This window comes from Rissa tridactyla, chromosome Z (assembly GCF_028500815.1).
Source record: "Rissa tridactyla isolate bRisTri1 chromosome Z, bRisTri1.patW.cur.20221130, whole genome shotgun sequence".
In the NCBI taxonomy this organism is placed as follows: domain Eukaryota; kingdom Metazoa; phylum Chordata; class Aves; order Charadriiformes; family Laridae; genus Rissa; species Rissa tridactyla.
The window spans coordinates 504126-530422 of NC_071497.1; the positions used below are offsets into that span (position 1 = coordinate 504126).

The 26297-nt window shown below is 53.2% G+C and overlaps 1 protein-coding gene across 4 annotated transcripts in view; it reads left to right on the forward strand.

The window, feature by feature from the left end:
* PAX5 (paired box 5) overlaps positions 1 to 25401 on the forward strand; it is a 141809-nt gene extending 116408 nt beyond the window's left edge. For all 4 annotated transcript variants that reach the window (XM_054186726.1, XM_054186723.1, XM_054186725.1 and 1 more), the window contains 2 exons: positions 12707 to 12793; positions 20289 to 25401. In XM_054186726.1, the coding sequence (XP_054042701.1) occupies positions 12707 to 12793; positions 20289 to 20365 (164 nt within the window). In that variant the 3' untranslated portion in view covers positions 20366 to 25401. The remainder of the gene's footprint in view (positions 1 to 12706; positions 12794 to 20288) is intronic.
* The last annotated feature ends 896 nt before the right edge of the window (positions 25402 to 26297 follow it).

Below are 26297 nucleotides of genomic sequence, written 5' to 3' on the forward strand. Positions count from 1 at the left end.
GACCTTAAAGATCATCTTGTTCCAACCGCCCTGCCCTGGGCAGGGACACCTCCCACCAGCCCAGGTTGCTCCAAGCCCCGTCCAACCTGGCCTTGAACCCCTCCAGGGATGGGGCAGCCACAGCTTCTCTGGGCAACCTGCGCCAGGGGCTCACCACCCTCACAGCCAAGAATTTCTTCCTCACATTTCGTCTCACTCTCCCCTCTTTCAGTGTAAAACCCTTCCCCCTCATCCTATGGCTCCCCTCCCTGATCCAGAGTCCCTCCCCTTCTCTCCTATAGGACACCTTTAGGGACTGGAAGGCTGCTGTAAGTCATCTGTCCCCTATGACTGCGATAGATTTGGGATCAGGCTCTGCATTGACTGCAGAGTGAGCTGGGAAATTTAAATGTAACCACCTTAATTCGTACATGAAAAAAGACTAAAACCAGCACTCTGCTCCTGACCCGATGTCCGTTCAGCAGCAGATGCACCAAGTCCCATCAGTCTCGGGTAGCAGCAGCAAAGGCATCTTTGCCAGAGAAGCTTTGCTGCAGAATAAATAACTTCCAGGCACGTGCAGATGCTTTGCTCCCATGCAGAGGTGCATGGTGGAGCTCCTGGAGGGATAAGCTGTGCCAAGGTTGCAGGGGGGCTGCATGCTGTGTCGGTGGCGGGCACTGGGCATGGCGTGGAGATGCTGCCCCGACTTCTCCTGCCAGTCTCCTTCAGCCCCAAGAAGCCGCCTCAGGCCAGGCTGTCCAGTCTTCATTTACCATCTAGTCTTCATCTTACATTCACTGAAGTCAGGAAATGTAATACCATACCTCGGTGAGGAGCCTGGTCCTGCGGAGATGTGCCCTGGACTGTTGGGACATGTGGGGAGATGTGGATCCTGCCAGGGGACACGCCACGGCAGCCATGTTGGCCTTGAGTATCAGCCTTGGACAAGATGCCCCATCCATCTTGTTTCCTGCTGTGTGTCCTTGTCCTCAGCAGTTTTGGCTGGATCAGGCCAGGCTCAGTGGCTGCAGGTGTTGCTGGGGAATGGCTTTGGTGACAAAACATTTGCCATCGGAGAGGCCGTCCCGCCAGAGGACTGAGCTGCCGCGCTCCCAGGGATTGACCTGAGACTGGCTGACATGTTTTTTCTCTGCATTAAAAGGATGACTGTAACGTGGATGTGGTGTAAAACCAAAGCAGTGCCATGAAAATCAAGTGAGAAATTATCTGTCTTCTGTCACTCAGGTGTTCATTTGCATTGTGTTTGGTGTCAGAAAGAAAAACTGACATCTCTGCTGGGACTGTGTCTCTGTATTTCAGAGCTTGCACAAGCTACCCGTGGTGACAGAAAGAAGCAAAGGGGGAAAGTGGACCCTGCTGATGTGCTACAGCCGCCGTGCAGGGGTGGGTGAAGCCTGGAGTCCAGTGGGAAGCCTGGCTGCGCAGGCGGGAGGGTGAAGGTGCTGAGGTTCGGGGTGGCTCAGCCAAGAGCGCTTGTCCACGCAGGGGTTTACAGGAGGACAAGAGGCTTTCCGTCTGTCGAAGGTGCTGCCGCCTCAGCTGAAAGGGCAGGACCCGGACGTTGCTGGGCATAGCTGGTCCCGGATGAGGTCCCAGCTGGGTCTGACATGGTGGCCGAGGATGGGGATGCTGAGAAGACGCCGGGGTGGGAAGATGGTCCCTCAGCTGTGCAGACCCTTTCCCGCCCCTGTCCACACGTACGTTCGCAGAGAGCCGAAGGCAACTTCCGTGTCAGCAGCAACGCACCTTTGTCAAGCTACCAAAATGCTTAACTTCCAGACTTTGCGATTTCCACACTGTCATTACATTACTATGGCCTATAACATTATATGTACTTCTGCTACTAGCTAAATTACTTGTGTAATTCGTGGAAGAAACTTTGCATTATGTTATCATTATGAAGGCTGAGGTTATAAAGAAAGACTAAAGTCAGGATGAAGCACAGAGCGGAATATTTTCATCTGAACCAAGCGCAACACTTCCGTTACATAGTTTGGAGAATTTTTATCCCACAAGATACTTCTTGGTACTTTTTGCCCCAATTTGGGATGAAAGCGTATTGTAAAGCTTGGTGTTTTCCATGGGATGGGAGTTTTCCCTTCTGTTCCACCTGCACAAGCAGCTGATCGGTCAGTCGGGAGCAGGTGACACCGTGCCTGCCCCACACACTGGAGGCTAGAGAGCCTGGGCACAAGGGCAGGGACCGAGTGACGCCCTGCGTGGGTGGGGGGCACCTGCTGCCCCCCGTCCCCTCCCTGCCCCTCGCCTTGCCCAGGTGCAGGGGGATGGGGCTGTCCTGGTTTAGCCCAGATCAGCCACTGGCAAGACCTCAGAGACTATACCCCACCACTTGCTCCAAGGAGAAGAGGAGGAGAGATAAAGAGATTTACAAGTTTAGAAGGAACTACCTCAATGAAATATTAAAATAAAAAGGAAATAGTGAAATATATACAACAGACAGAAAACCAGTATCGAGCTCCCAGGATGATGATCCCATCACCAGGCACTGGGGAAGTCCCAGACTGGACTCAGCGATGGATGGCAACTGGATTCCAGAGCTGGATTCTGGAATGCCCACACTGGGATTGAAGGCAGATGAACAGACAGGGTCCTCCTCAGACACAGGCCATTGAAGAAAGAGGCCGACCCTCTGATCCCTCAGCTTTTACACTGAGCATGGGGCAGGTGGGATGGAAAACCCCCTTGGTCAGTTTGGGGTCCCCTCTCCTGTCCCCTTCTCCCCGTAGGTGGGACCCCTCTGTGCTTTTCTGCTTCCAACCCTCCAACGGGGCAAATAATTATGTGACCTTGGTTGTTACAGCAATAAATATAAGCAGGAGCCTCGCTGCATACCATCCCCTGCTATTCACTGTAAACACGAGTTGTTATCACTCTGAGAACGAACGGTTTCCTGCCCAATGTGCTATTCATTTCAGAGAGTTAGAAGACGCCTAGCCAAGAAGTACAATTACTGAAGAGAAAGTTGGTTCTGTTCTACCTCAAACCAGGACAGGGCTTTGCGGGGGTCGCGGGCAGCCCCGCAGCCTTTGGGAGAGCCGTGAGCTGGTCCAGCGTGAGCAGCCACAGCATCAGCACAGAGCGGCACTGCATCCTGGCACCACATCCCAGCACCACATCTTGGCACTGTGTCCGGCAGCCCTGGTGCTGAGGCCCTGTGTATGGTGAGCATGGCGAGTGTGTCTCGCTGGGCTTGGCATTGCCGGCAGTGCAGCTTCTTACTGCTGGGTCTCTGCCCGGGGTCCCCAGGGGCTGCGTGACAGTGGCTGGTGGATGACTCTTTGGGGGGGCAACCGGGAGAGGGAAGGGGCAAATTCCTCGTTGTGATTAATTGCAATGCCATTTTCTATGCCCATGAGTTGGGCAGTTGTCCTCCTGGTGCAGGGAGATAAATGTCTCCTAACGCAGTTCCAATATGGTTGCTCTGTGGCACCACCTACCTTTGTTGTATTAAAGTTAAATACCTTTGTGTACAAAAGTTTAAAGTGCATAGCTAAAACCTGTGTGCTTGCAGTAATTGCAGATGTAAATCTTTTTGTCACCCTGCAAAGACTAGGTGAGGTATTTCATAAATATGTCAGAAGCGGCATTAAAATTTTATGGCAGGCAGCACGGGTCGAGAATAGTACAGTGACTTCACAGCAAGGTACGTCCACCTTAACCCACAACTCATTAGTCATTGATGGGATTTCTGTGCCTTGTAGCTTCTTGGAAATGAGATAGTGTTACAAAAATCTGCGTGTTACTGTTTTCTTAAAACATGACAACCTACTCAGAACCATTATTAAAGATAAAATCGTATATCCTTAAACAGACGCTAGTTAATATAAAGATAAAATAAGGGAGGAAATACTGTCCAATCTGTATGATCATAAAATTACATGCAACCTTCATTAGAAATTAATTGGCAGTCTAGATGGGACTGGGAACTTTGGAGAGACGTTGTCTGAATGTGACCAAGTGCCTTCCAGATGCACCTGCGATAAACTTCTGCCTGGCTGATGTGCAGGAAAAATTATCCAGTGTACGGGCTAATTTCATTTTCAAACCGGATGTGTGAAAGTTTGGGTGATGGTTGCACCCAGATCGTTCATGGAAGGGTCAATCAGTGACTACAGGAGCGGGACGTGCTTTTGGCGACTGTAAGTGTAGTGGTGGAAGGGGTCACAGATGGTAATAACCGATCTATTGATCCGCTGGATTCTCACAGCGGATTTACCAGTGATGGAGCACAAAGGGTGCAAGAAGCATATTGGGGTTCCAGCCAGCAGGGTGTTCCTCCCGCTTTTAAGAGAGAAATGAGCTTTAAAAGCAAAATGTGTTTCACCGTTTGTTTGGGTTGGTTGGAGGAGGGTGTTGCAGAGTGCTGCTAACACCGCTGGCCGTGGTAATTAACGCTTGCTGCCGCGTTTCCTGGCTGTTCTTTCAATGCTGTCTAATTAATTAAATGGCATTAGCAGCACTACCTGGGATCCTGTGAGTGCCTGCGTACTCGTGGTCAGGCGGACTGCGGCAACACATTGGAGCTCCAAGGGCTCTGTCTTAGCTACAGCGGGATGGAATTTTTGACATAGTTTTATCATATTGTGTTTAAACAACATGGGTAGAGGGCTTAGTGCTCAAAGAACTTGCTGTTTGTCAGGGTTTTTTTTAAATTTAAAATCAAGAAATGAAGATTTTGTTCTGTGTCGGGAAAGTTTTACTTGAAAATCATCTGTGAGGGCTGTTCTTGTGTTGAAATCTATCACTTTCAATTCCATCCTCCAAAAAAAAAGGGGGGGGAGGAAATATTAATTGTACAGAAGGCATTTCCCCTTTTCCATTTATTAATGCTTTATTCACTTATTTCCTGTGAGAACAGATAAATTGCTGGTTACAATGCCAGTCGAGCGAGGTTCCACAGACCGGGAGCAGGTTCCCATTTTGATGCAGAGGATCTTGGGCGGTTTGAAAAGCATCTTCCTTTTTTCAAAACTGCTCACTGAGGAGGTTTTCCAAAACGGCATTTTTCAGTCCCCTCGGGAAACGTTTCTTTTTCACTGAAGCTACTTCCAACCACAAACCTGACCATGCCCAGGGCTGCGCAGGCTCGGAGTGTGTGTGATGCTGAGCATCATCCCGCCCCCCGGCGCCCCGTGGGGGAACACGGGCCTCTGGGCTGGACTGAGCCCCCGGGGACTCCTGACAGCCCCGGGGCCATCACCAGGTCAGCAGCGAGCTCCAGCTGTGGGTTGGTCTTGGGGGAGCAAAGAAGGGCAGTGGAGCTGGTAAGGGGTCTGGAGCACAAGTCCTGTGAGGAGCGTCTGAGGGAGCTGGGGGTGTTCAGCCTGGAGAGAAGGAGGCTGAGGGGAGACCTTCTCGCTCTCTACAGCTCCCTGAAAGGAGGGGGTAGCCAGGGGGGATCAGGCTCTTCTCCCAAGGAACAGGCAATGGGACAAGAGGAAACAGCCTCAAGTTGTGCCAGGGGAGGTTTAGATGGACATTAGGAAAAAATTTTACACTGAAAGGGTTGTCAAGCATTGGAAGAGGCTGCCCAGGGCAGTGGTGGAGTCGCCATCCCTGGAGGGATTTAAAAGCTGGGCAGACGTGGTGCTGAGGGGCATGGGGTAGTGGTGGCCTTGGCAGTGCTGGGTCAATGGTTGGACGCGATGATCTGAAAGGTCCCTTCCAACCCAGACAGTTCTATGGTGGCATTCTATAAGCAGCAAGAGCACGGCGCCTGCCCCGTGCCTGGTCCTTTCTCTGCTCCCTGCAGGCGTCCGTCTCCTCAGGTACATCTTCGGGTACGATTGGCCAAGGAATCCTCTTTGCTTCTCCTGGGACTTTTAATTGGTTATCACTGTGGGTATTTCCACTGAGATAAATTGTGTAGAACATGATGGGCTTTTTGCTATATATAGTGTATTTTTCCTGCTTGGCTTCTTCCCAGGGGGAACATCGTTTCTGAAATACATGTTTTGTTTCAGTAGCGCTGTACTTTGGTATTTTTTCCCTTTTTTTTGTGCTTCTGTTTTTTGTAGCGCATGGACTGCTCAGTCCAGAGCAGACAGGTTAATGCCCAAGTGTACTGGGTCCTTGGAACAGAAGGCAAAGTTATCAATGTCCTTCCTCCTGTGGGACTTCTCTGGACAAAGAAAATGCGAGAGACCAGGAGAAGTCCTGTCAGATTACTGGTGGTCAACCCATCGTGTGCCCTGGGTTTCTAGTCCCCCAGGTTAAATGCAGCAGATGTTTGCAGATTAGAGCAGTATAAATCATAGAATCATCATAGAATCATAGAATCACAGAATGGTTTGGGTTGGAAGGGACCTTAGAGACCACCTAGTTCAACCTCTCTGCCATGGGCAGGGATACCTCCCACTAGACCAGGTTAATCACCGATCCCGTTGTTTGCTAATGAATGTTAAAATTGGAAGAAAGTCCAAGGTTCAGTCAAAGGAAAAAATTACAAAGGAAATTGCTTTGGGCTTTACTTCAAAGATATAGTTTGTTTTCCAGTTGAGATTTTTGGAATTTTTTTTAGCCTCATTGAACTCAATTCAAAAACTTAACATCACTCTGAATTAAAAAGAAAAAAAAAATTGTTCGGAAAACATCTGATTTTTTAAAAAAGTTAGAATCCAGGGTTCTTTCTAACTGAAGGATTTTGTCAAAATTGTCACAAATTTGCAAAAGTATGTTAGTGATGCGAAACTACTGTTTTGTGTGAAAGCAAGTGTAGAGTGAAAGGTGTTTCCCAGCTCCCTCGTACACGGAGAAAACTTGTAAGAGAGAGAGTTCTGTGAGTGACGGAGGCTGCAGCTTCAGGCAGGGCTGCAGACCCCTCGCCTGGGGCCATGGCGGTGGCTGGGGATTTGCTTTACGGAGGGGAAAACCCGCCGTTGTTCTCTGCAGAGAGGCCAGACCATTTTCCCTCTTTCCCAAGGTTTCTCACCCGTCTTTATCACTCTAACTTTTCGCGGGACGCTGCCCAGGGCAGATGGATTGTGAATCCATCTCTGGGGTGGCGTTGGCATTCGGCAAGAAGCGATCTTTCCTTCTGTCCTGTGGTTTATATCGGCCTCCAGCGCAGGCGATGCTTTTGTGTGGCTTTTGTGTAATAGATTTTGTTGGGATAGCCATTACTTTGCAGTGCTAGCCGGCGATGCGCAGGCTGCTCGGGTGCGTTCGTGTGGCTCAGTGCAGTCTTTAGCCCTGCTCCCCATGCAGTCAAGCATATCTTAGCTACCGGGGTAATGATTGTTATTGGAATTCGCTGAAGAAATTTATGGTCCATGTGATTACTTCCACAAAAGGCAACAGCAGAAAACAAATAAAAGTCATGAGAATGTTAATTTTAAAAAGTTACAGTGAGGTCCTTTGGCGTAAGAGAAAGGTAGAGACTTCTGTAGCCGCTGTCAGGAGGTCGGGCGGGAGGAGAGAGGGGTTCAGCCGCAGGACGCCAACTCAGGGACAAGTACAGCAGATTGTATTTACACTTACCCAGGACCCCAACGAGGAATGGACGAGGTGCTGCTGTTCTTGGCCAAGACACTCATTTTTGTCCCGTAGCAGCCCATTCATGTCCCTCATGCAGTTGCATTTATTGAACACCATTTCTCCTGGTTTGTTTTAATTTTCTGCCAAAGGGAAGGGCTAAATAAGACACTGTCCTAAACCTGGAGCTTGGATGGCCAAAGGACCCAGCTAATGGGGACTGATGAAGAAGCTGGTGGCTGGGACGAGTCCAGCAGGACACATGGCATGGCCATGGGGTTGTGGTTGCTCTCCCTGTTGGCTGCCAGCAGCTCCAGCCAGTGCTCGCCAGGAGCTGTTGTGGGGTGGTCGCAGGGAGGAAGGCATGTTCCATCACCTGCACGTTCCATCACCTGCAGCCATCATACAGACACAACCACTCATCCCCATGGTCCTGATGGCTTCTCCCTGTCCCAAACACGTGTGCAAAAAGCTCGTATCTCAGAGAATGCAACAGAAAGGGCACAAACACGTGTCCGCCTTCATGTAGCTGGATCTGGTTGAGCTGTGCTGGCTCTGGAACTGCTGAGTCATGATGTCTTCTGAGACTCTGGGGACAGGAGCAACATATTGAACTTGGAGGTGACATGTAAAAATTCTTTGTTAAGTATTTGTTCAAGTTTTGCATTTCAGTCCAAAGGTACCAGCCGCTGGGTAACAAGCATGTCCCATGTTTGACTAGGCTGCTGGTTTCTGCTGGTGTTAAGTGCCACACGGTCCTAAGAAGACAAGGCTAAAGGACATGTTCTTGACTAATGGGACTGCAGACGTGTGCTCTGTGTGGTGAAGAGCAGTAGATAGGGACAGTGTCCAGGCTTTGTAGCAGGGGCCTGGAGAAGATGTGAAATCTCCATCTTGGGAGATTCCCATGCCTTGACAGGACATGGCCAATGTCAAAGCTGGCCCTGCTTTGAGCAGCGCTTTGGAGCGGGTAACCTACCAAGGCCCCATCCAACTTATGCTACTCTGTCGTTACAGTGTCCATGTTTAAAAAGAATTAGATGGCAAATAATTTGCATCCCCCTCCCCCTTGCTGAGATCCAAATCTGGCTGAGGGTGACCCTGGATCTGTCCCACTGCCCAGCAGACGTCTGATGGTGTCCTCTGCCCCTCTGCCTCATCCTTCTGCCTTTCGGTGCAGGAGGAGGGTTTCCAGCAGCCTCCTGCCCCAAGTCCAGCACCGAGGCACCTGCGTCCTCCCCTGTCCCCTGTGGGGGCAGTTCTCTGAAGCCGTGGCTGTTTGAAAGACACCATGAAATCTCTTTCTTCACCTCTTGGTTCTTGAGATTTTTAAGCTCACGCTTTTCTGTTTTTCTGCACATCTCAAAGGAAACCTGCAGGAAGCTTACCTTAAAACCAAACAGACTGGTAAAAACAAGTTGATAATCCCCAGAGAAGATGCTGCAGAGCGGATAAAGCTGCCTTGCCTGCGGCAGCAGGTCCGTCCACCACCTTCAGGCTCTGTTTGCAGCCTCCCTGGGGACTCTCCCCGCAGGCAGCGGGGCAATGCCTCTGTGCCCCCGTCTCAGGGTGGTGGGCATGTCCCAGGGCTTCCTCCCGACTTGTAGCAGCAACCCCTGGGAGTCCTTGTCCCCTCTTCCCATGCACTTCTGCCTCTGCTCGTGATGGGGTCTGACCCTTTTGGGCCACAGCTGCGTAAAGCACGATGGAGCCAGGTCTGTGGTGAGAGGTGGGCTCACCCTGCCAGAAGCCCGGGGTTTGGTGTCTTTGTGTCTTGGTGATGCCAGAGTGACTGAGGAGGGGTTCTACCGTCTCGCCCTGTGCAGGCGGCACGGGCGGGCGCCTGCTTGTGTGTGCACCGCGCTGCACGTGTGCGCGTCCCCAGGCAGCCGATGCGCTGCGGTTTCGAATGGTCTGGGGGCTGGCCGCTAAGTGGGGCTGTCAAGAAGTGTGGCTGATGGACCTCGGAATATCTGGTGGAAATCGCAAGGCATTCATGCGGCGTTCATTCATCTAGCTTAGTTTCGCTTATGGCTGTGCCATTTGTCTGCCGAAGTGCTGCAATGGTAGTAGCAGGGCTCGAGACTTTTCTGCCCCGCTTCTCCTTTTCCCTTCCCCTCTCTCGTATGTCTTTTCTCTCATTTTCCCTCCCGCCCCCCCTTTGCGCGCGCTCTCTCTCTCTCTCTCTCTATTTTTTTCCTCCTGCAAGGCTGATGGATATGCAGAGTATGTTAAGAAGCAAGCAATACTGTCACTGAGCTGATGGTGCTCAGTGACTCCTCGAGCTCCTGGCTGGTCTGTACTGCAGGAGCTTGACACCCTGACCACTGAGGCATAAAAAACAGAGAATTGGAAGCCTCAGCCTGACAGGCACCGGAGCATCCCCCAGAGAGGGTCCACGATGTGTGTCTGTGTGTGAGTGCGGGGAGGAGGGCAGTGGGGGCGGTGGGGGAGGAGAGCGAGGCAGGGGAGGATGAGACAATGAGATGTCAGCCCGTTCCCACCCGCAGCCCTGCTGCAGCGCTGATGAGCCCTCGGCACGCGCAGCCCCGCGGCCCGCGCAGGACAGAGCGGGTGCCGGCCACCTTGGGAGGACGGGAGTGGTGGTGCCAGGAGAGGGGGGCAGAGCTGAAAATGCGGGGCTGTCCTGTCCTCCGACAGGCACGGTGCCCTCCCTCGGCGTGCAGCAGCTCGCCAGGAGCCTCCTTAAAAGGCTGAGGAGCTGGGCAGGCTCCTGTGCCAAGAGCCCGCACAGGGACAGTGTCTGTCCTGCCGTCCTGTCGTCCTGTCCCTCTGTCCGTCCACCCCGCAGCTCCCGGGGAGGACATGGCAGCAAGGCTTGTTCCCATCGCCTTAACATGTGTCACGTTGGTCAGGCGGCGCGACTGTTTTGTGCAACTAAAACAGGGCTAAATGTCTGCATTCCTCGCTGCCGCGTGGGAAGGGAGAAGGGGAACCCCTGGGGAAGGTGAAGCGCCAGACCCTGCCCATGGAAGAGGCACCCGGAGGATGAAGGGATTTTTGTGTGGCGCACACTGGAAGCAGGACCTGGCCGTGAGCCTTCAAGGACCAGGAGAGATTGTGTCACCCACCCGAGAAGTCGCCAGCCGGTTTGCCATCTGAGGGCAAACGCAGGTCGGGCAGAGCCGGGGCAGAGACTCGGTGGAAGCCGAGGGGATCTGGGAGTTGGGGGAGAGCAGGGAGGGCTCTGGCTGCACAGACGGCGCCAGCGCAGCATCGTGAGGGAGAGGAGGGGACCAGAGAGGAGCTGCCGTGTCCTGCCGGGGAGAGCTTGCTCCCTGGCTGGTGGGAGACAATGGGGACACCTTTGGCAGTGGCCCTGGTGCCTCGGGTGGCTCCTGACATCGCTTCTGGCTTCGCTCTTTTAGAGTGGGCACGGTGATGGAGGTAACCTTCGGGTACTGAAGCCGTCTGTCATCCAGGACAGGTGGCAGGGAAGAAATGCAGATAGGATGTCCTTCACCAGGAAGAAAGCTTTGGAAGCAGCTCTGTTCTCTGTAGCTCACGGTGAACTAATGCCATTCCCTAGAAGCAGTAACGAAAACCTGCTCTGAACGTGTACAGAAGAGTGCCCGGCAGAGCCACGCGTGCTGAGCGCGCCGGTGCCTGCTGCTGCGGGGTTCAGCCCGGCGCCTGTTGCCCCGTCTGTGGACTCTCGCTCGGGGGGGAGGAGGTCGAGGCTGGCGGGTGCAGTCCCACGGGTCTGAAGGGCTGTGGGGAACAGAGAGGGGCTGTTAGCGGAGACCCCCTGGAGCACACCAGTGGTGGGCGGCTCTTGCCATCAGCACGTTCAGCGCAGTTACCGGCGTCCTTTGGTGCAGGCTGAGAGGCAGCTCGTTTTAACTGAAGCAGCAACACGTGGAGACCAAACTGCCCTGGGCCCGACCCCGTATTTTGTGTTACTGCTGAATCGGCAGAAAATACCTTTGCAGGGGGACGCAGCTGCCAGGACTGAGCGGCTCCTGCAGCCACCGTGTTCCCAGCCAAAGGCTCCTGGCGGCGCAACCCGACCGGCCACCACAGCATCGTCCCCTCTCTCCCGGGGCCAGCGGGTCAGCAACTCGCCTAAACCGTGTCCTGAGCAAGGAGGTCGCTCATGGGCCCAGGGACCACGATGTGGTCCCCAGGGCAGGTCTGTGGTCGTGCCAGCCAGGGGTGCTGAGCCCGGGGAGCTGGGGATGGGGCGGCAGGGGGGGGTCTCTGCCGCTCGACCAGGGTACGGGCAGCCCCTGGGTACGGGGAGAGGGACCAGGACAGGCGAAGGTTTCAGCGAGCATCTTCTGCACCAACCCTCTCCTCCTCTTGCCGTAGGAAACCTACTCCTTCTCCTGTGCCTGCGTGTATTTGTGTAGGAGAGAGGGAAAAGGAGAGGAGGGAGAAAGAGAGGAGGAGAGCAGGAAACTGTCATTTGTGGAAGTTTTCCTCATAAATCAGCGGCAGTGTTGGTATTTGCATGGTGGTGGAGCCGGGTGCCCTGCCCAGGGTCAGAGCCCCACGGTGCAAGGCTCCGTCCTGAAGAGCTTGCAGCTGAAGTATGAAACAGGAGGTGACATGTGAAGAGAACAAACAGATGGGGAGAGCAGGAGCTGGTGAGGAGATAAATAGCAATAACTCTTTGAGTCTTTTCTGTGTCTTTGTCTGGAGGGTTTCAAAGCCATCTGAAAGTGATGCTAGCATCCTTTTCCTTGGCTTAAAGTGATGGACGGGTGTCTGGGACCAAGAGCATGTTCTTCTGGAGAGCCTGGGAGGGTGCCCAGTATCTAGAAGGTGAGCTGGTCCATCTCCTGCCAGCAGAGAGCTTGACTGAGCAGCCCTGTCCTCGCATTGTGTCCCCTGCCCTGAGCGCTGTAGGTCTGTGGAGGCGAGGGCCAGCCCCAGCAGGGTGTCCCAGACTCCGCTCCACCCCTCCTGCCTGTCCTGCTCCCGCAGCACAAGCTGCCCGAGAAAATCCCATCAGCTCAGCAGGCCTGGGCTGCAGCACGAAAAGGACGCGTAAAAGGTGGCTGCAACCATTTATTTAATAGTTCTCCCACCCATGTTGCCCTTCCTCAAAGAGGGTGGCCAGCATTGCTTGTTCTCTGGCCATCACTGGAGCACAGCACACATGGAAGGGCTCCTTCTCCCCGCAATGGTAACTGTGGTCCCAAATCAAATGATTTTTTGTTTTGTCTTTTTCTCTTTAACTTAGGGAGTGAGTTTTCTGGGAGCCCATACAGCCACCCACAATATTCAACGTACAACGACTCTTGGAGGTTTCCCAACCCTGGACTGCTGGGTAAGTTGCTGTCCCCACCTTGGGGGTTTGGTGCAGGCTGTGCCCCCTTTGCATCTGGATGGTGACCGCCGTGGTGGTCGGACGAGTGTCCTGGCGCCGTCCTGAGTCCCTGTGCGGGACTGCAGGTCTCTATTGGGGCATGCAACCACTCTTGGTTCCCTTCGCCCATGCCTAAAACTCTTGTCTTCCCCTTTCTGCCCCCTGAAATCCTTCCAGAGACACAAGGTGTTGCCAGTAGGCACAAAGGACCACCTTTTTTTGAGGGTGAGGAATCCAGTTCACACTAAACTTGGGGCGCTTTATGGGGAGTGCTGGCTTCAGGGAGACACTGGGTTGACCGTGGCCAAGCGTGAGTCCTGTCGCCCCCCACGTTGTTGTTTCTTGCTCCTTCAAGCACTTTGTGTTTCTCCCCAACCCCACATTGCGTCTGCTGCCCGGTTGTGTGTTCACCCGCTCCATCCCTCCTCTGCAAGGGACCACTGTGCCCGCACAGCCTCGCCGACGCCGGCACGGTCCCCACAGGCGGTGGGGGGGCAGGAGCCCCATGGCTCACGCAGGATCATGGCCCTCACGTGAAGGATAAACATAATCCATTTTACGCCACTGTCAAAAGCTGGCCCACTTTGACCTTATATACATGTAGCATGCAGTAATTAGAATTTTTCCCTGCATAATTTGCATGGATGAGGTAAGTAAAATACCAATTAATTGTCATCTCTCAACACAGGAGTAGCATGCCTTAGAGATTTCCAGATTTATGGATGACAGGGCTGTTATATGTGACCTCCAGCAGCGAAATAATTTTGAATTTTTGTCATAGTTTTTTCATCCAGTTTCTTTGTTTTAAGTAATTGAGTCCCCATGTAATTGAGCCACCCAGGCTGTATTCATCATGGTTCTTGTCCTTAAACAAATCCTCGGGGAGCAATAGACAGCCTCTGCCTCCCGTGCCATGGTGCTGGTGTAATGCTGCTATTTGCCGTGCCACATTTAAGGGTTTGTTAGCGGTTCCGTCATAAATCAGCAGGCAGATCTCCAGCTAATATCGATGGGCATAGCTGCACAACGCCGGGGGAGTCCCTGCGCTTGAGCCCGCAGTTTCCATGGCCACAGCCGGCAGCGCCTGTGGGGCTTGGGCTTGGAGTCCGGGGGAGGGTGCTTTAGCCAGGGGGAAGAGCGCGCACCGCGCTTTCTTCATTTCTGATGTTGCTCCTCCTTTGGAAGCCGGAGGGCTGCTGTAGCAAAGCTCTGCTGCATGGACAGGCAGGGCGAGCCAGGTTTTAGATGGCGTGATGTTAAAAATGAATGAAAAATGCAGCCCCAACCCTGCCCTTCTGCATGGAGAGGGGGCTTTTGGCGAGGATCCTGGCTGCACACTGTGATCCCAGCTGTGGGTGCACCAGAGCCATCCTGGAGCCATCCTTGAGCCATCCTTGAGCCATCCCTGAGCCATCCCGGAGCCATCCCAGAGCCACCCTGGAGCTCCTGGCCACCCCGCAGGGATGGGCAGTGGCCCTTTGACTCCAGCAGCAGCAGGTTGTGCCCATGACCTGCTCGGCTCCTCGTTTCAGATGATGGGCTGGTGTACGTTCTGGCGCACTGGCCGGAGCGCTGGGCCGGGCACATCCCGGTGGTGCCCTGGAGATGGGCAGGTCCGGGTCAGGAGAGGACTTTAAACCAGTGGCAGGTCAGGAGCCAGCCGCTTGCTGCCAGGACGCCTTTTACCTGTGCCATTCCCTTTTTTTTCCCCTGGTTCTTCTTCTTTTTCTCGTTTCCTTTTCAAATGATGCATTCTGGGGGCACATTTCGTCAGCTGAAAGGACAGTGTGGTCGCGCAGCAAGGCTCGGGTCTCAGCCTGGCGAGGATTTCTACAGCGGCATTGACGCAGCAGCGTGCTGTGAACATGCATTTAAGTGAGGGAAGGGCAAAAAGATTTGAATGGTACGACTTTCCTTCCGAATCTGCAGCTTTATTGAAATTGAAGTGTTTCACAGTATAATGACAACAGTGCCACGTTTGCTGGTGGGAATTGTTAAAAGGTATGATCTTGGCTTCCTTGTTTTTATCCTCTTTAAAATACTTTATTTCGGTATTTTCAAAATCTTATGTTTCAGTAAACACAGACTCAGTCACTGCACAAATAACCGTATGTTGCTCTGGATGTGCAATGACACATTCGGAGTTACGAGACTGGAAGTTTTGATGCATCAAAAAGCAAAAGAAATGGGAATTCTTGTTTTTCAGCAAGTCCTAAGGATGAACTTACCATTCCAGTTCAGCCGGGTCACAAAACTGGGAGTGATGGAGTTTCCTGGAGGGGGAATCCCCTTGTCTGACCACTGGCAGTGTAGCCTGAACCCCCGCGCACTGCTCCAGGGCCCCGTGGGCACCCATGAGAGCTGGGCACAGAGCTCTCGGTGAGCTGGACCTTGGATTCTCTTCCGTTTGGGACCAGAGGAGGCCCCGGAGATGCTGGGAGGGCTGGAGCCCCTCTGCTGTGGGGACAGGCTGAGAGAGCTGGGGGGGTTCAGCCTGGAGAAGAGAAGGCTCTGCGGAGACCTTATAGCAGCCTTCCAGCACCTGAAGGGGGCCTACAGGAGGGGTGGGGAGGGACTCTGGATCAGCAAGTGTAATGATAGGATGAGGGGTAACGGCCTCAAACTGAAGGAGGGGAGATTTAGATTGGATATCAGGAAGAAATTCTTGGCTGTGAAGGTGGTGAGCCCCTGGCGCAGGTTGCCCAGAGAAGCTGTGGCTGCCCCATCCCTGGAGGGGTTCAAGGCCAGGTTGGATGGGGCTTGGAGCAACCTGGTCTGGTGGGAGGTGTCCCTGCCCAGGGCAGGGGGTGGCACTGGGTGGGCTTTAAGGTCCCTTCCAACGCAAACCATTCTGCGATTTCAAGCCTCTCTGTCAGAAAAACACCAAAAGAAAATGGTGGTTTGTTTGGAAAGGCATTTATTAATCAACATCGTACCACACAGGCTGTTCGGAAGGTCCGTGACCCATCTATGTGGGGAATCCCAACCCGATTGCCCCTGGCATTTGGGGCTGGAGGTCAGTTCACGGAGCTGGTGCTCCGAGAGACATGGCAAGGTCCAGGTGCAGCTGTAGGACCCCAGCCAGAATGTCTCCCTCTGCACCCCCAGGCTGTGGGATGGACACATCTCTTGTGCCCTGCAGAGATCCTGCTCATCCACAGCTCCGCGTCCTCCCCGTGAGCCTGATCCCACACTCCCTTCTCCCTGGGTGCCTGCTCATCCCGCTGGTGCTTCAGGGCAAGTAGGAATCTGTGGCAGAGCCTTAAAATTCTGCTCTGAGTCTCCTTGCACGCCCAGAAGGCTCTGTGTGATGAGCCCCAGCACCCGCAGTAGAGAGGAGGTTAATTTAAACTATATCCAGGATGCTTCCACTCTTCTCAGGAGTATACGTGAGTGTGTTTAGTAATTCTCTCCTGAGAGCAAGCTCTGGCAGTATCAGCCTCAAAGCAGAAACCTTGACAAAATTAATCAGGACTGGTACATGGACTGACACAGTTTGTTTTACTAAGTCCCGCTCCCTTCACCGAGATGAAAGTGTAATACTGTAAGCACTTAACGGCACCTACATTCAATTAATTCCCTGTGCTGGCAAGGAAGAATTGCACTGCAGCAATCACACCAGGCTGAGACCTGCGAAAAAGGAGCTAAAGGGAGAGATGCCGTGATCTGCAAGTGGCAGGAGGAAAGGATACTTCGGCTGAAAAATGATTTGGGGGGGAAATAAAGAGAATAGGAACAGAGAGAAAAAAGTTCTCCCTCCTCTCCGGGGCAGTCCCGAATGCTGTGCCCCATAGCTCTTGTGGAAGGGGAGATGACCAGGCTGCACTCCTCCAGGGTGGCATGAGAAGAAGAAGGCGGCACTTCCCTGCTGCAGCTCTGCAGCATCTTCCTGCTCTCCCGCCCCATCGTTTGCCGCGGTGGCCCCCACAACCAGCTCTGCGTCAGGGCACCGCAGGCTTTGCTGCGTGGGGTGAGCCACCACTGTGCCCTGGTGGCCAAGAAGGCCAGTGGTCTCCTGGGGTGCACTGAAAAGAGCGTGGGCAGCAGGTCGAGGTAGGTCATCCTCCCGCTCTGCTCTGCCCCGATGGGGCCACATCTGGAGTGCTGTGTCCAGTTAGAATCATAGAATGTGTTGGGGTGGAAGGGACCTTTAATGGTCATCTAGTCCAGCACCCTGCAGTGAGCAGGGACATCTTTAACTAGATCAGTTCTGGGCTCCCCAGTTCAAGAAGGACGGGGAACTGCTGGAGAGGGTCCAGCGGAGGCTACGAGGATCGTCAGGGGACTGGAACACCTCTCTGATGAGGAAAGGCTGAGAGCCCTGGGGCTGTTTAGCCTGGAGCAGACTGAGAGGGGGTCTCATCGACGCTCAGCAAGAGCTAAAGGGCGGGTGGCAAGAGGGTGGGGCCAGGCTCTTCTCAGTGGTGCCTGGGGACAGGACAAGGGGCAACGGGCACAAACTGGAACACGGGAAATTCCATCTCGACGTGAGGGAAAACTCCTTTCCTGTGAGGGTGGCAGAGCCCTGGCACAGGCTGCCCAGAGAGGTGTGGAGTCTCTGCTCTGGAGATACTCCAAACCTGCCTGGAGACGCCATCCTGTGCCACCTGCTGTGGGTGACCCTGCTCTGGCAGGCGATTGGACTGGGTGATCTCCAGAGCTCCCTGCCGACTGTGGCCAGAGGGAGGACAGACCCCAAGTTCCCAGAGGCAACTGGCAAGAGGACACAAACCCTGACCACTCGCGTGGCGTCTGGTGGCTGTAGCAGGCGTCCCCATCCCAAAGGCAGAAGAGGAGGTGGAGAAAGGGGCATCTTTTGTTTTGTTTTTTCCCCCCTCCCCGTGCTGTGGATGACCTGGAAGGGGACAGAGCAGGGGCGCACATGGCGGTGTGCACACAAGCACAGGGGAACCGTGCCTGGGGCTCAGTCTGTCGCTGTCGGCACGTCCTGACACATGCTGGCGTGGCCTCGGCTCAGCATGCACCACGAGCGGGCAACAGCAACACGGCCCAGTGAAGAAAAACGATTCAATTTTGCCCTGGCTTGTTGCAATAACTTCTCTACCATTTTTGCTCACTGTGTTCGGCGTGACGCTGCTCGCGCAGGGTTTCATTTGGCGCAGCGTCCCTGCTCCCGCCTGCACGCGGTCCCTGTGCTGTCGCGGTGCCACGGCTGCTGGTGCCGGCATGGTGAGGGCAGGGCTCGGAGCCCATCAACTAGGATTACATTCAGTTCTTCTGTGAAAAGATTAGAGAACAAGTAGGTACCAGAAATGACTGTGTCAAGAAATAAATTGATGGCAGTATGAATTAGAAAGGAAAAATGACAGAAGGACGGACAAGTCTGTTCTGGATGGGGGCATGGTGACAGGGAGGAAGAGTGAAGGCTTTGTGATGTGATGTTTTCATTTTTCACTTTAAACGCAAGCTTTTTTGATTTCGCTGCTGAAAGGCAAGCTGGAAAAATCAAACTTTAGGGAAGTGTAAGGCCATTGGAAAGCATGAAAGAAATATTGGGCTTTGGTAGCTGCACTGAGTCAGAACAGCAGCGAGGAAGAGGGAGGGGGAAAGCAAAGGCCCTGACCCCCAAAAGATCCTCTTTACCCCAAAACCTCAGGAGGTGCTGCGTCTGGCTCTGGTGGGACCCACACATCACTCCGTGGGTCAGGGTGAAATTGTTTGGTGCCTCTAGATCCCTTTCCTGGATTTTCCACCCCTCTGCTTGAGCTGAGCTGCCATGGCTGGTGCCAGGCCCCGGCGTCTCCGCTGGCGGTCACACCAAGGAGCTGGACACCACCAGCCCCTGCTCCCCATTGACCTCCTGGTGCTGCAGTGGGTGAGGACAGCAGCTCCAGCGGCTCTTCGTGGGCCTGCAAGGGCTTTCACTTGGAGTTGCTGCCTGCCCCACAGCAGGAGCTGATCCCCAAGGACTCCTGGGCAGCAGGAGTGGCCCTGAGGGGACACAGACTCACAGGCTGGGCACCCTCGAGGGTTCACTGCCTGCAGAGAACATCCCCAAAACCCCAGCTAGACAGGGCATGCGCATTTCAAAGTCTGGTGAGCTCTTCAGTTCGCCTTTGCTCATTGAAGGCCGCCTCATTTGGCCAAGGGGGTAAAGGCAGGGAGGTCGGGATTGCTGGCACCTCTGGGGTGGGGTCACTTGTGAGACGAGACCGTACAGCCCAGCCAGCTCCGGAGCCATTCCTCTTGTGGGCTCTTTGTCACTTGTCCACACCTGCCTGGGGGACTCAGATGCACGTGTCCGAGCGCGAGTCCTTCCAAGGGGCTTCTTCCACACCACAGCGTGGTGCATGGGAAAGTGCTGGTGACTTGGAGACCAACCTGGTAGTGCCCTGAAAAATTTTTTGCTTGACTCTTTTCTTACACGGAATCAGAGTTGGTTTCCTCTCCGGTGCACTTGGAAAGTATTTAATAGCTGGTGTCTGGTATCTCTCTGAATACATCTGAAGTCAAAGACTCTTCATCATCCAAGCAAATGGTCAAGGTTCCAGGTGATCCTTTGGTGACCACCCAATCTACCAGCACTTAACCCTGCAGGCCAGAAATGTCATCGCTGGTATTTTTCATGCCTTGTCATGGTAGAGGAGTGCCTTGGCATTCAGCAATCTCCAAAGCTCTAAGCCTCGCCTGCATAGTTCGTTTAGGTGTGTAACGCATGTACTCAATCAAAAAATAGAGCATAAATTTGATCGGTTCGAGGCTTAAGTGTTCATTTCAAAAGCTGTGATATGCAATATCAAGTGCTTTGTTGGGTGAGGCATTATTTGCTGGAGGTGGCTGTAAACTACTTTCTGAGTTCAAATTTGTTACCACGTGAAAGTTGCCAATATTTTCTGAAGACAGTTTCTCCCTTCATCAAATGCATTGGATGCCGAAGGACTTTCCCTGGCTGGGCAGAAGCTGGTGCAGTGTCATGATTCCAAAGCAAATCTGGTAGCACAACCTTGGCATTTTTTTCTGGAGCTCCAAGGTCGCTGTCAGAGCTAAGCAGAATCTGGGGCCTTATTCCCTGATAGAGGTAGTTTGAGAAAAGGGGGAGCTGTTGTTGAGTTGAGTGAAATACGTTGAACGCTTTGGGGTTCAACCTCCTCCTCCTCCCAAAATGAGGGGAAAAATAAATCAGAGAAGTCAGAGCGTGGTAACGTGTTAGGGCTGGAATATTTTTGACTTTGCATTCTGAAAAGCAATTCACGTTTTCGGTGAAGTAAATGAAACTAAGGTTGTGAGCAGAAGAAGGGAACCGGGTACCCTACAGCCATCAGAAATGCAAAGCGGTGGTAGCACAGTTCTCCCGCAGAGTGCGTGAGTGTGGTTTGTGTTCTAGTTACCGGGTCCTTATTGCTGTGGCTGTGAGCTCCCTGCTGCCCGTCTCGCCGGGCTGCAAGCTGGCACCTTTCCACCTTTGTCTTCCTCACGCTCGTCCCTTCTCTTGCAGGCTCCCCCTACTACTACAGCGCTGCAGCCCGTGGGGCAGCCCCGCCAGCCGCCGCTGCCGCCTACGACCGCCACTGACACCGGGGTGCTGGCAGGGACCGCAGGCACCGCCTGGGCCACCGCCGCCACTCGCCTCGCTGCCGCCGCGCCAGCTGGACGGCGGGGGACAGAGGGAGGACGTACCCAGTAGGAACAGGCTAATTGAAGTTTTGCTCTTTGGACTTGGTGAACTGATGATTGTTGTTGTGTTCTCAAACCTGGTGGCGCCGGCTGGGTTCTCAGATCAGACAAAGAACCAGGAGGAAGCGGTTCTCCTGACACTCTGTGTGATGGGAAAGGCGCGGTAGCTCCATGTCTTTTGCAGCCGGCTGGCTACTGCTTTAATGGCCTGTGGGTGCCACGGCTGTATCTGGGGATAAGGAAGAGGCGTGAGCAGCTCCCCTCGGGGCGGCTTCCTCTTGCTGCACACTGAAACAGGCTGTGAGACTCAAGGCAATTTTTTTTTTTGTTGTTGTTTTTTTTTTTTAATTATTATTTTTCGGTGGCAAAAATCAGTCTGCTCAATTTTACACAAGCACCACTGTAAATACTGGCTTGTTTGTATTACGATAAGAGTGGCTTAAGCATAAGCAGCAACATTGTACAAATATGATCTCAAAATGCATCTGAAAATGTGTTTTGAAACTGGTGCACTGATTCAAAGAATCCAGTAAGCTTTAAGCAACTTTGAACCAGGTTAACACTCGTTATGACTATACTTTGGGCTGATGTTATTTCTGTATAGAGCATCCTATCTGACAGCCGTGTGTGATCATGCTGTATGCTGGTGTCAAACACATGGGCCACTGAAGAAATGGGCAGTTTTGTGACATTTTACTGCTTAATATTCATTTATGTTAATTTGTCATCATAATGAGTACTGAAACAAATTCTCTGGTTTCAAGTTAAGCAGCATCCAAGAAGGAATTCCTAAATAATAGTTGACACCTTATGTACATCTCAATAGGTTGTGTGCTAAAACCCAATTATAAGCATCCTGAGATGAAGGGGGATGAATACCACGGTGATGATTTTTGTTAAACGGATGTACTGAGCGGTGCGTACCAAACGCGGGGGTGGCCACACACACTTTCTGTGGCAAATTGGAGAGGAAGGCGTTTGCTTTGGGGGTCTGTGCATTTCAGTGAAGGCATTTCCAATTGGAGCCACCGCAGTCCAAATGAGTGCTGTGGCGGGCGGAGGTTGTGCTCTGTTGATTCCATGTTTCTTCCCTCCTGCTCGGAGAGGGAGTGCTAATAGTGACATGTCCTTCAATGTGTGGCTTCCTGGGGCTAATGAAGAGAGGAGAGCAGCTACAAACGACCTGCCAAGCAGCTACACCAGTCACTGCCATCTCATGTAGCAAGAACTGCTGATTTCCCCCTGCCCCGGGCCAAGGGGCAGCCAACCTCGGTCACGTATGGATGACAGACGTGACCCCATCCTCTCATCCTGAGGGTGGTGGAGAAGATCCCTGGCCCTGGCGAGATGAAGATCTGGCCGTAGCCTCCATATTCCCAACCCAACCATCCTTATCTGCCCGGAGTAGTGCAGGCACTGCAGGGGGTCCTGCCTGTGTCCTGCGGCTGAAGAAGGGTTGTTGGTGTTGAACATGAGGTGCTTTCCCATGGATGAACGTTCGAGTATAAATGCTTGCCTACAGCTGAACAAGCATTTCTCTGAAATGGCAGCTCCTGAGTTAATACTCCTCTCTCTCCTCCTCCTCCCTCCCCACCTCATCACTTGTGCTGCGTGTCCAGTGTCCTTAGTGGCCACTGACCACTGGCCATTGAGAAGCTCACTCTCCAACTCCAGTGGCATCTTCTCACACTGTGGAAATGCAGCCATCACTTCCAAGTTCACAGGGCAGATGTGTTCAGGTCCTCAAAAGCCATGGAAGCAGCCAGGTCCTACCGGCTTAACAATGTTTCAGTGGGATGTTCACAGATCCCATCAGGGGTCTTGGCCGGAGTCCTTCAAACTGTGTCCCTAACCCAGAAGTAAGTTTTGTGACAAACTTACCAGTGAGAAAAATCCTGCTTTTCATCTTTCAGCAATTAATAGCTGATACACACCCGTTTTTAACTGAAGATAAGTAACAGCATGGACAGTTTACACAGGGAACCTTCTGAAGCTTTCTGAGCACCCTGTGATTGCTTGATGCACCCTGCTGACAAAGCTGCAAAGGGTGTTTCTGCCCCTGGATGCTGGTCGCATGGGGACGCCCTGCAAGCCCCTGTCAAGGGGTGTGGGTTGTTTGCACCCAGAGTGCACACACCTTCTCTGTGAGCTCAGGAAGGGATGAGGCCATCCAGTGTCTTGGCTGAAGAGAAAAGAAACGAGAGCTTGAGTGTGGGCCACGAGGATGCGGGTGGTGGTTCCAGAGCAGAGGTGGGCTGAGCTACACCAGCCACGGAGCTACACCACCCACTTGGTGACCAGGCTGGTCTGAAACGAGTCTTTCCATCTGTCCAGCAAGGGAACAGCAGCTCCTGTCGACGGTGTGTAGGTCCTTCACCCACTCTGTGAACTGCCCAGAAAACATCCCTCCTTTACTTGCTCCCTCAGCGGCATGGCTTGTGTGACATACGCTAATTCAGATAACACTGAGGAGACCAAACATGAGACTTTGGCAGATGTCGACATGCTCAGGACGGAGGCTCTTGTAGTTGGGCTGGGGACTTAGGAAAGGCATGGCAGGTGTATTTCCCCTGAAGGATGCATGGATGCCGCTGGATGAAGTGACCTGAGGTTCTCAGAGCTGACTGGCGCTTTGGTTTCATTGGGACTCCCTGAGGGTGATCCTCAGCCAGAGCACGGTGGTGGGCTCCACTCTACCGGCCGTATGCACTGGCAGGGCAGCAAAGAGGTCCTGGTTGGAGCCGTGGAGGGGAAACCCCTAATTCCCACCCTTGCATGTGCCAGGCGGGTGCCTGCACCCGGCAAACCTCCCAAAACACGGCAGCCGGGCTCACATCTACTGGGACTGCTTCCCAGCAAGAAAGGCCAGTAAGAGCTGGCCCATTGAGTATGCACGCCGTACTTCTGAAAGAGACACTTCTTGGCAGTACTTTCTGGTTTTGAGAATATTTCACCTGGGGTTTACAAACTGCTTTCCTCGGGAGGCCAGGACTTTCTGTCCACAGTCTTCATTGTGGGAATCCTCCTCCTCGAGGAGCATCTTTGAAAGACACAGCTGGCAGAAGGTGGCCCCCTGGGGATGATGGAGAGCTGCTTGCTGCCACCCCGTGCTCTGTGTCCCTCCATGTCATGGTGGGTCACCAGCTGAGGTGGAAGCTGGAAGCACATGGCCCCTTGGGGCTGCAAAGAGGGGATAGAGCAAGACCAGAGTGGGGTTTGGGGTGACCTGCCTACCCTTCGCTCAGGTGGGATGCCTGGCTGTGCAGCTATCTCTACCAGACTCTTCTCTTGTAGAAGTCAGCCCCATGGAGTGCCTTTGGGCAGTTTCAGCTCTAGACTCAGTAATATGCTTGGCTAGATGGGGGGTTTTGCAGTAGTATGCGCTCCAGCAATAAATTTATCAAGTACATTGCCTACACGGACAGGCTGAGGAATGAAAAGGGAGAGATGGAGAGGGAAAACGCTGCCGTAAGACTAAATCCACGGAGGCCATGAGCCAGGATTACATGAACTGACTTGTTGAGGAATCCCTCAGTCAAATGGTGTGAGAGTGTGACCATAAAGACGACATAAAATGCTGTAGGCATTGGGTGTCTGAAGGTTCCATTTTGGAGGCGTTGTTGTTAGGCAGCTCCACTGACTGCAGAGCTCAGGATGTCTCGGGGACGGATCCGCAGACCCAAAGCTTTGTTTGTTCGCTGTCAAACCAGGAAAACGCCCCGGGCTCTGGGAGTGTGGGGCCAGAGAGAGCATGTTGGTTCAGAGATGCAGAGGCGTCCCAGCAGGGCCCTGACCCCCACGGGGACTGATGGTGTCGGGGCAGCCTCGGGGCCTGAGGCACCCAGGATGGCAACGGCAAGGGAAGAAACGGCGCCAGCAAAAGGAAAAAGGAAAAAGAGGAAAAAGAAGGATGCTGAGAGGTGGTTTTTGGAAGGAAGCCTTTCTGGCCAGGGAGGGACAGTCCATGGAGCTCACAACTGTGGAGTGCTCTTACCCGTCCCCTCCTTGGCTCCCTGTGGCACGTCCTGCCAGTGCCGTGGTGCCGGAGCAGCGCGATGGGCTCCCTGTGCTGGTGATGGCAGCCACCCGCTGTGGATAAATGCTCCACCATGCCTGGTCTTAACTGATGGGGTTGTATTCCTTTTCTTATTTTCTTTAATTTACCTATTCTACACGTCCTTCAGCATGGAGGAGAGAGGAAGCCATGTTTCTGTGTTGCTTATTCCAACCGCGAGTACCCATAGCTTCAAAGAGCCATGGCCCGTTGCGGCGTTAACGCGTGTGGCTGCTGCTGGCAGCTACGTCTGCGACTGCTTGTCCTCCCCGGTGCTGGGCTCTGTCCTGCTGCATGCGCCCAGGACGTGTGAGGCCATGGCCACGACGGGGAGCACGGCACTAAGCTGACCCACCCTGTGACTCTGTCCCAGCAAACGCTGGGAAAACCTGCTTTTTCTTCTGGATTCACTGAGAAAATGACATTAGAGGGCCAGCGGCTCCTGGGTGACATGCCCTGCAGCCTCTTGCCGGGCACGTGGGCGATGCTCCTGTACGGCGTTACCCGGGTTAGGTGGCTGGCACCGATGCGGCCACCACTGACGCCGCCACTGCCGCTCCGTGCGCGGTGGCTGGGGACGCCAGCCGGGGAGCCCGGTTGTGCCCCTTGGACTGAGACCCGCTCCTGCCGCAGGTCCGCCTTACTGCAGCGCCAGAAATGGAGAGATCCACAAGGATCTGAACTGGTTATTGTCGCTTTTCTGGTGGAGCTGAGACGTGATGTGCAATCAGCACATGAAGGGCACGTCCAAGAGGTGCCCGGTGCCAGGGCTGTTGTTCCGGCACCGCAGCGGGTGTCGCTGCCGGCTCTGGCGGTGGCTGCGCTCCTTGATGGCGCTGCTGGAGGGGGCTCGGGCAGCGGAGCAGCCCCAGGGCAGGTGTGTGGGGACAGATGTGCACGCGCATGCATATGTGTGGGGACACTTGGGTCCCCCAGACCCTGGGGGGGGTGGGGGTCATGGAGGGGGGACCCCAGTCCTGCGATGGCCCTGGCCACCACTGCCCGTGTCCAGGGTCTTCTGCGCTGCCCCGTCGAAGCGAGACGGGAATCTGGCCAGTGGGCGTTCAGTCCTGCCTTTCGCTTCGCTCAGCCTCCTGGGGGAAGAAACCTTGTCCTGGTTTTTCACTTTCTAGTGGCCTTTGTACATTCTGAAATTACAGAAACTCATTTCATTGCAAATGGAATTCCTTTCCAAGAAAAAAAAAAAAAAAAGAACAGGCTTTTTTTTTCTTAGAGACAAAACTACTTTGTATTAGGGACTTCTAGCATCAAAGAAATACATATCTATTGTATCCACCAAAGTCTGCAATGCCTGCATTGAAGCTTACTTCTTAAAAAAGAGAGGAAAAAGAAAAGAGAGGGAGAGAAATAGAAGCCTCCCCCCCTTGAAAAATACATACAAACAAAAAAAAATAACTTACAAAAAAACTCATAAAAATAACTGTTGAATTGCCTTTGAAAGTAGGGGATAACATCTGTTGCGAAACAGATGAAAAAATGCTTCTTAAAATGTGTATGTTTTGTATTCTTTTTTTCTAGTAGGAAAAGAACAGACTTGAAATCTTGGTGTTTTTTCCTTAGTGCTGTGTGTTGCTTTTGTGTGTTATAATATTTGAATGTAATTACAGCAGTGCCAATTTGCCAAAGATGTCGAACATTATTTTGGGGGTTTTGTTTTGGGGTTTGTTTTTGGGGAGCAAAGGGGGAGGTGGGCTGGGGCGCGGGGGTGCTAAGGCATGGGTCAAAAGGGAGGGTCCGTTTGAAGGTTTTTCTTTT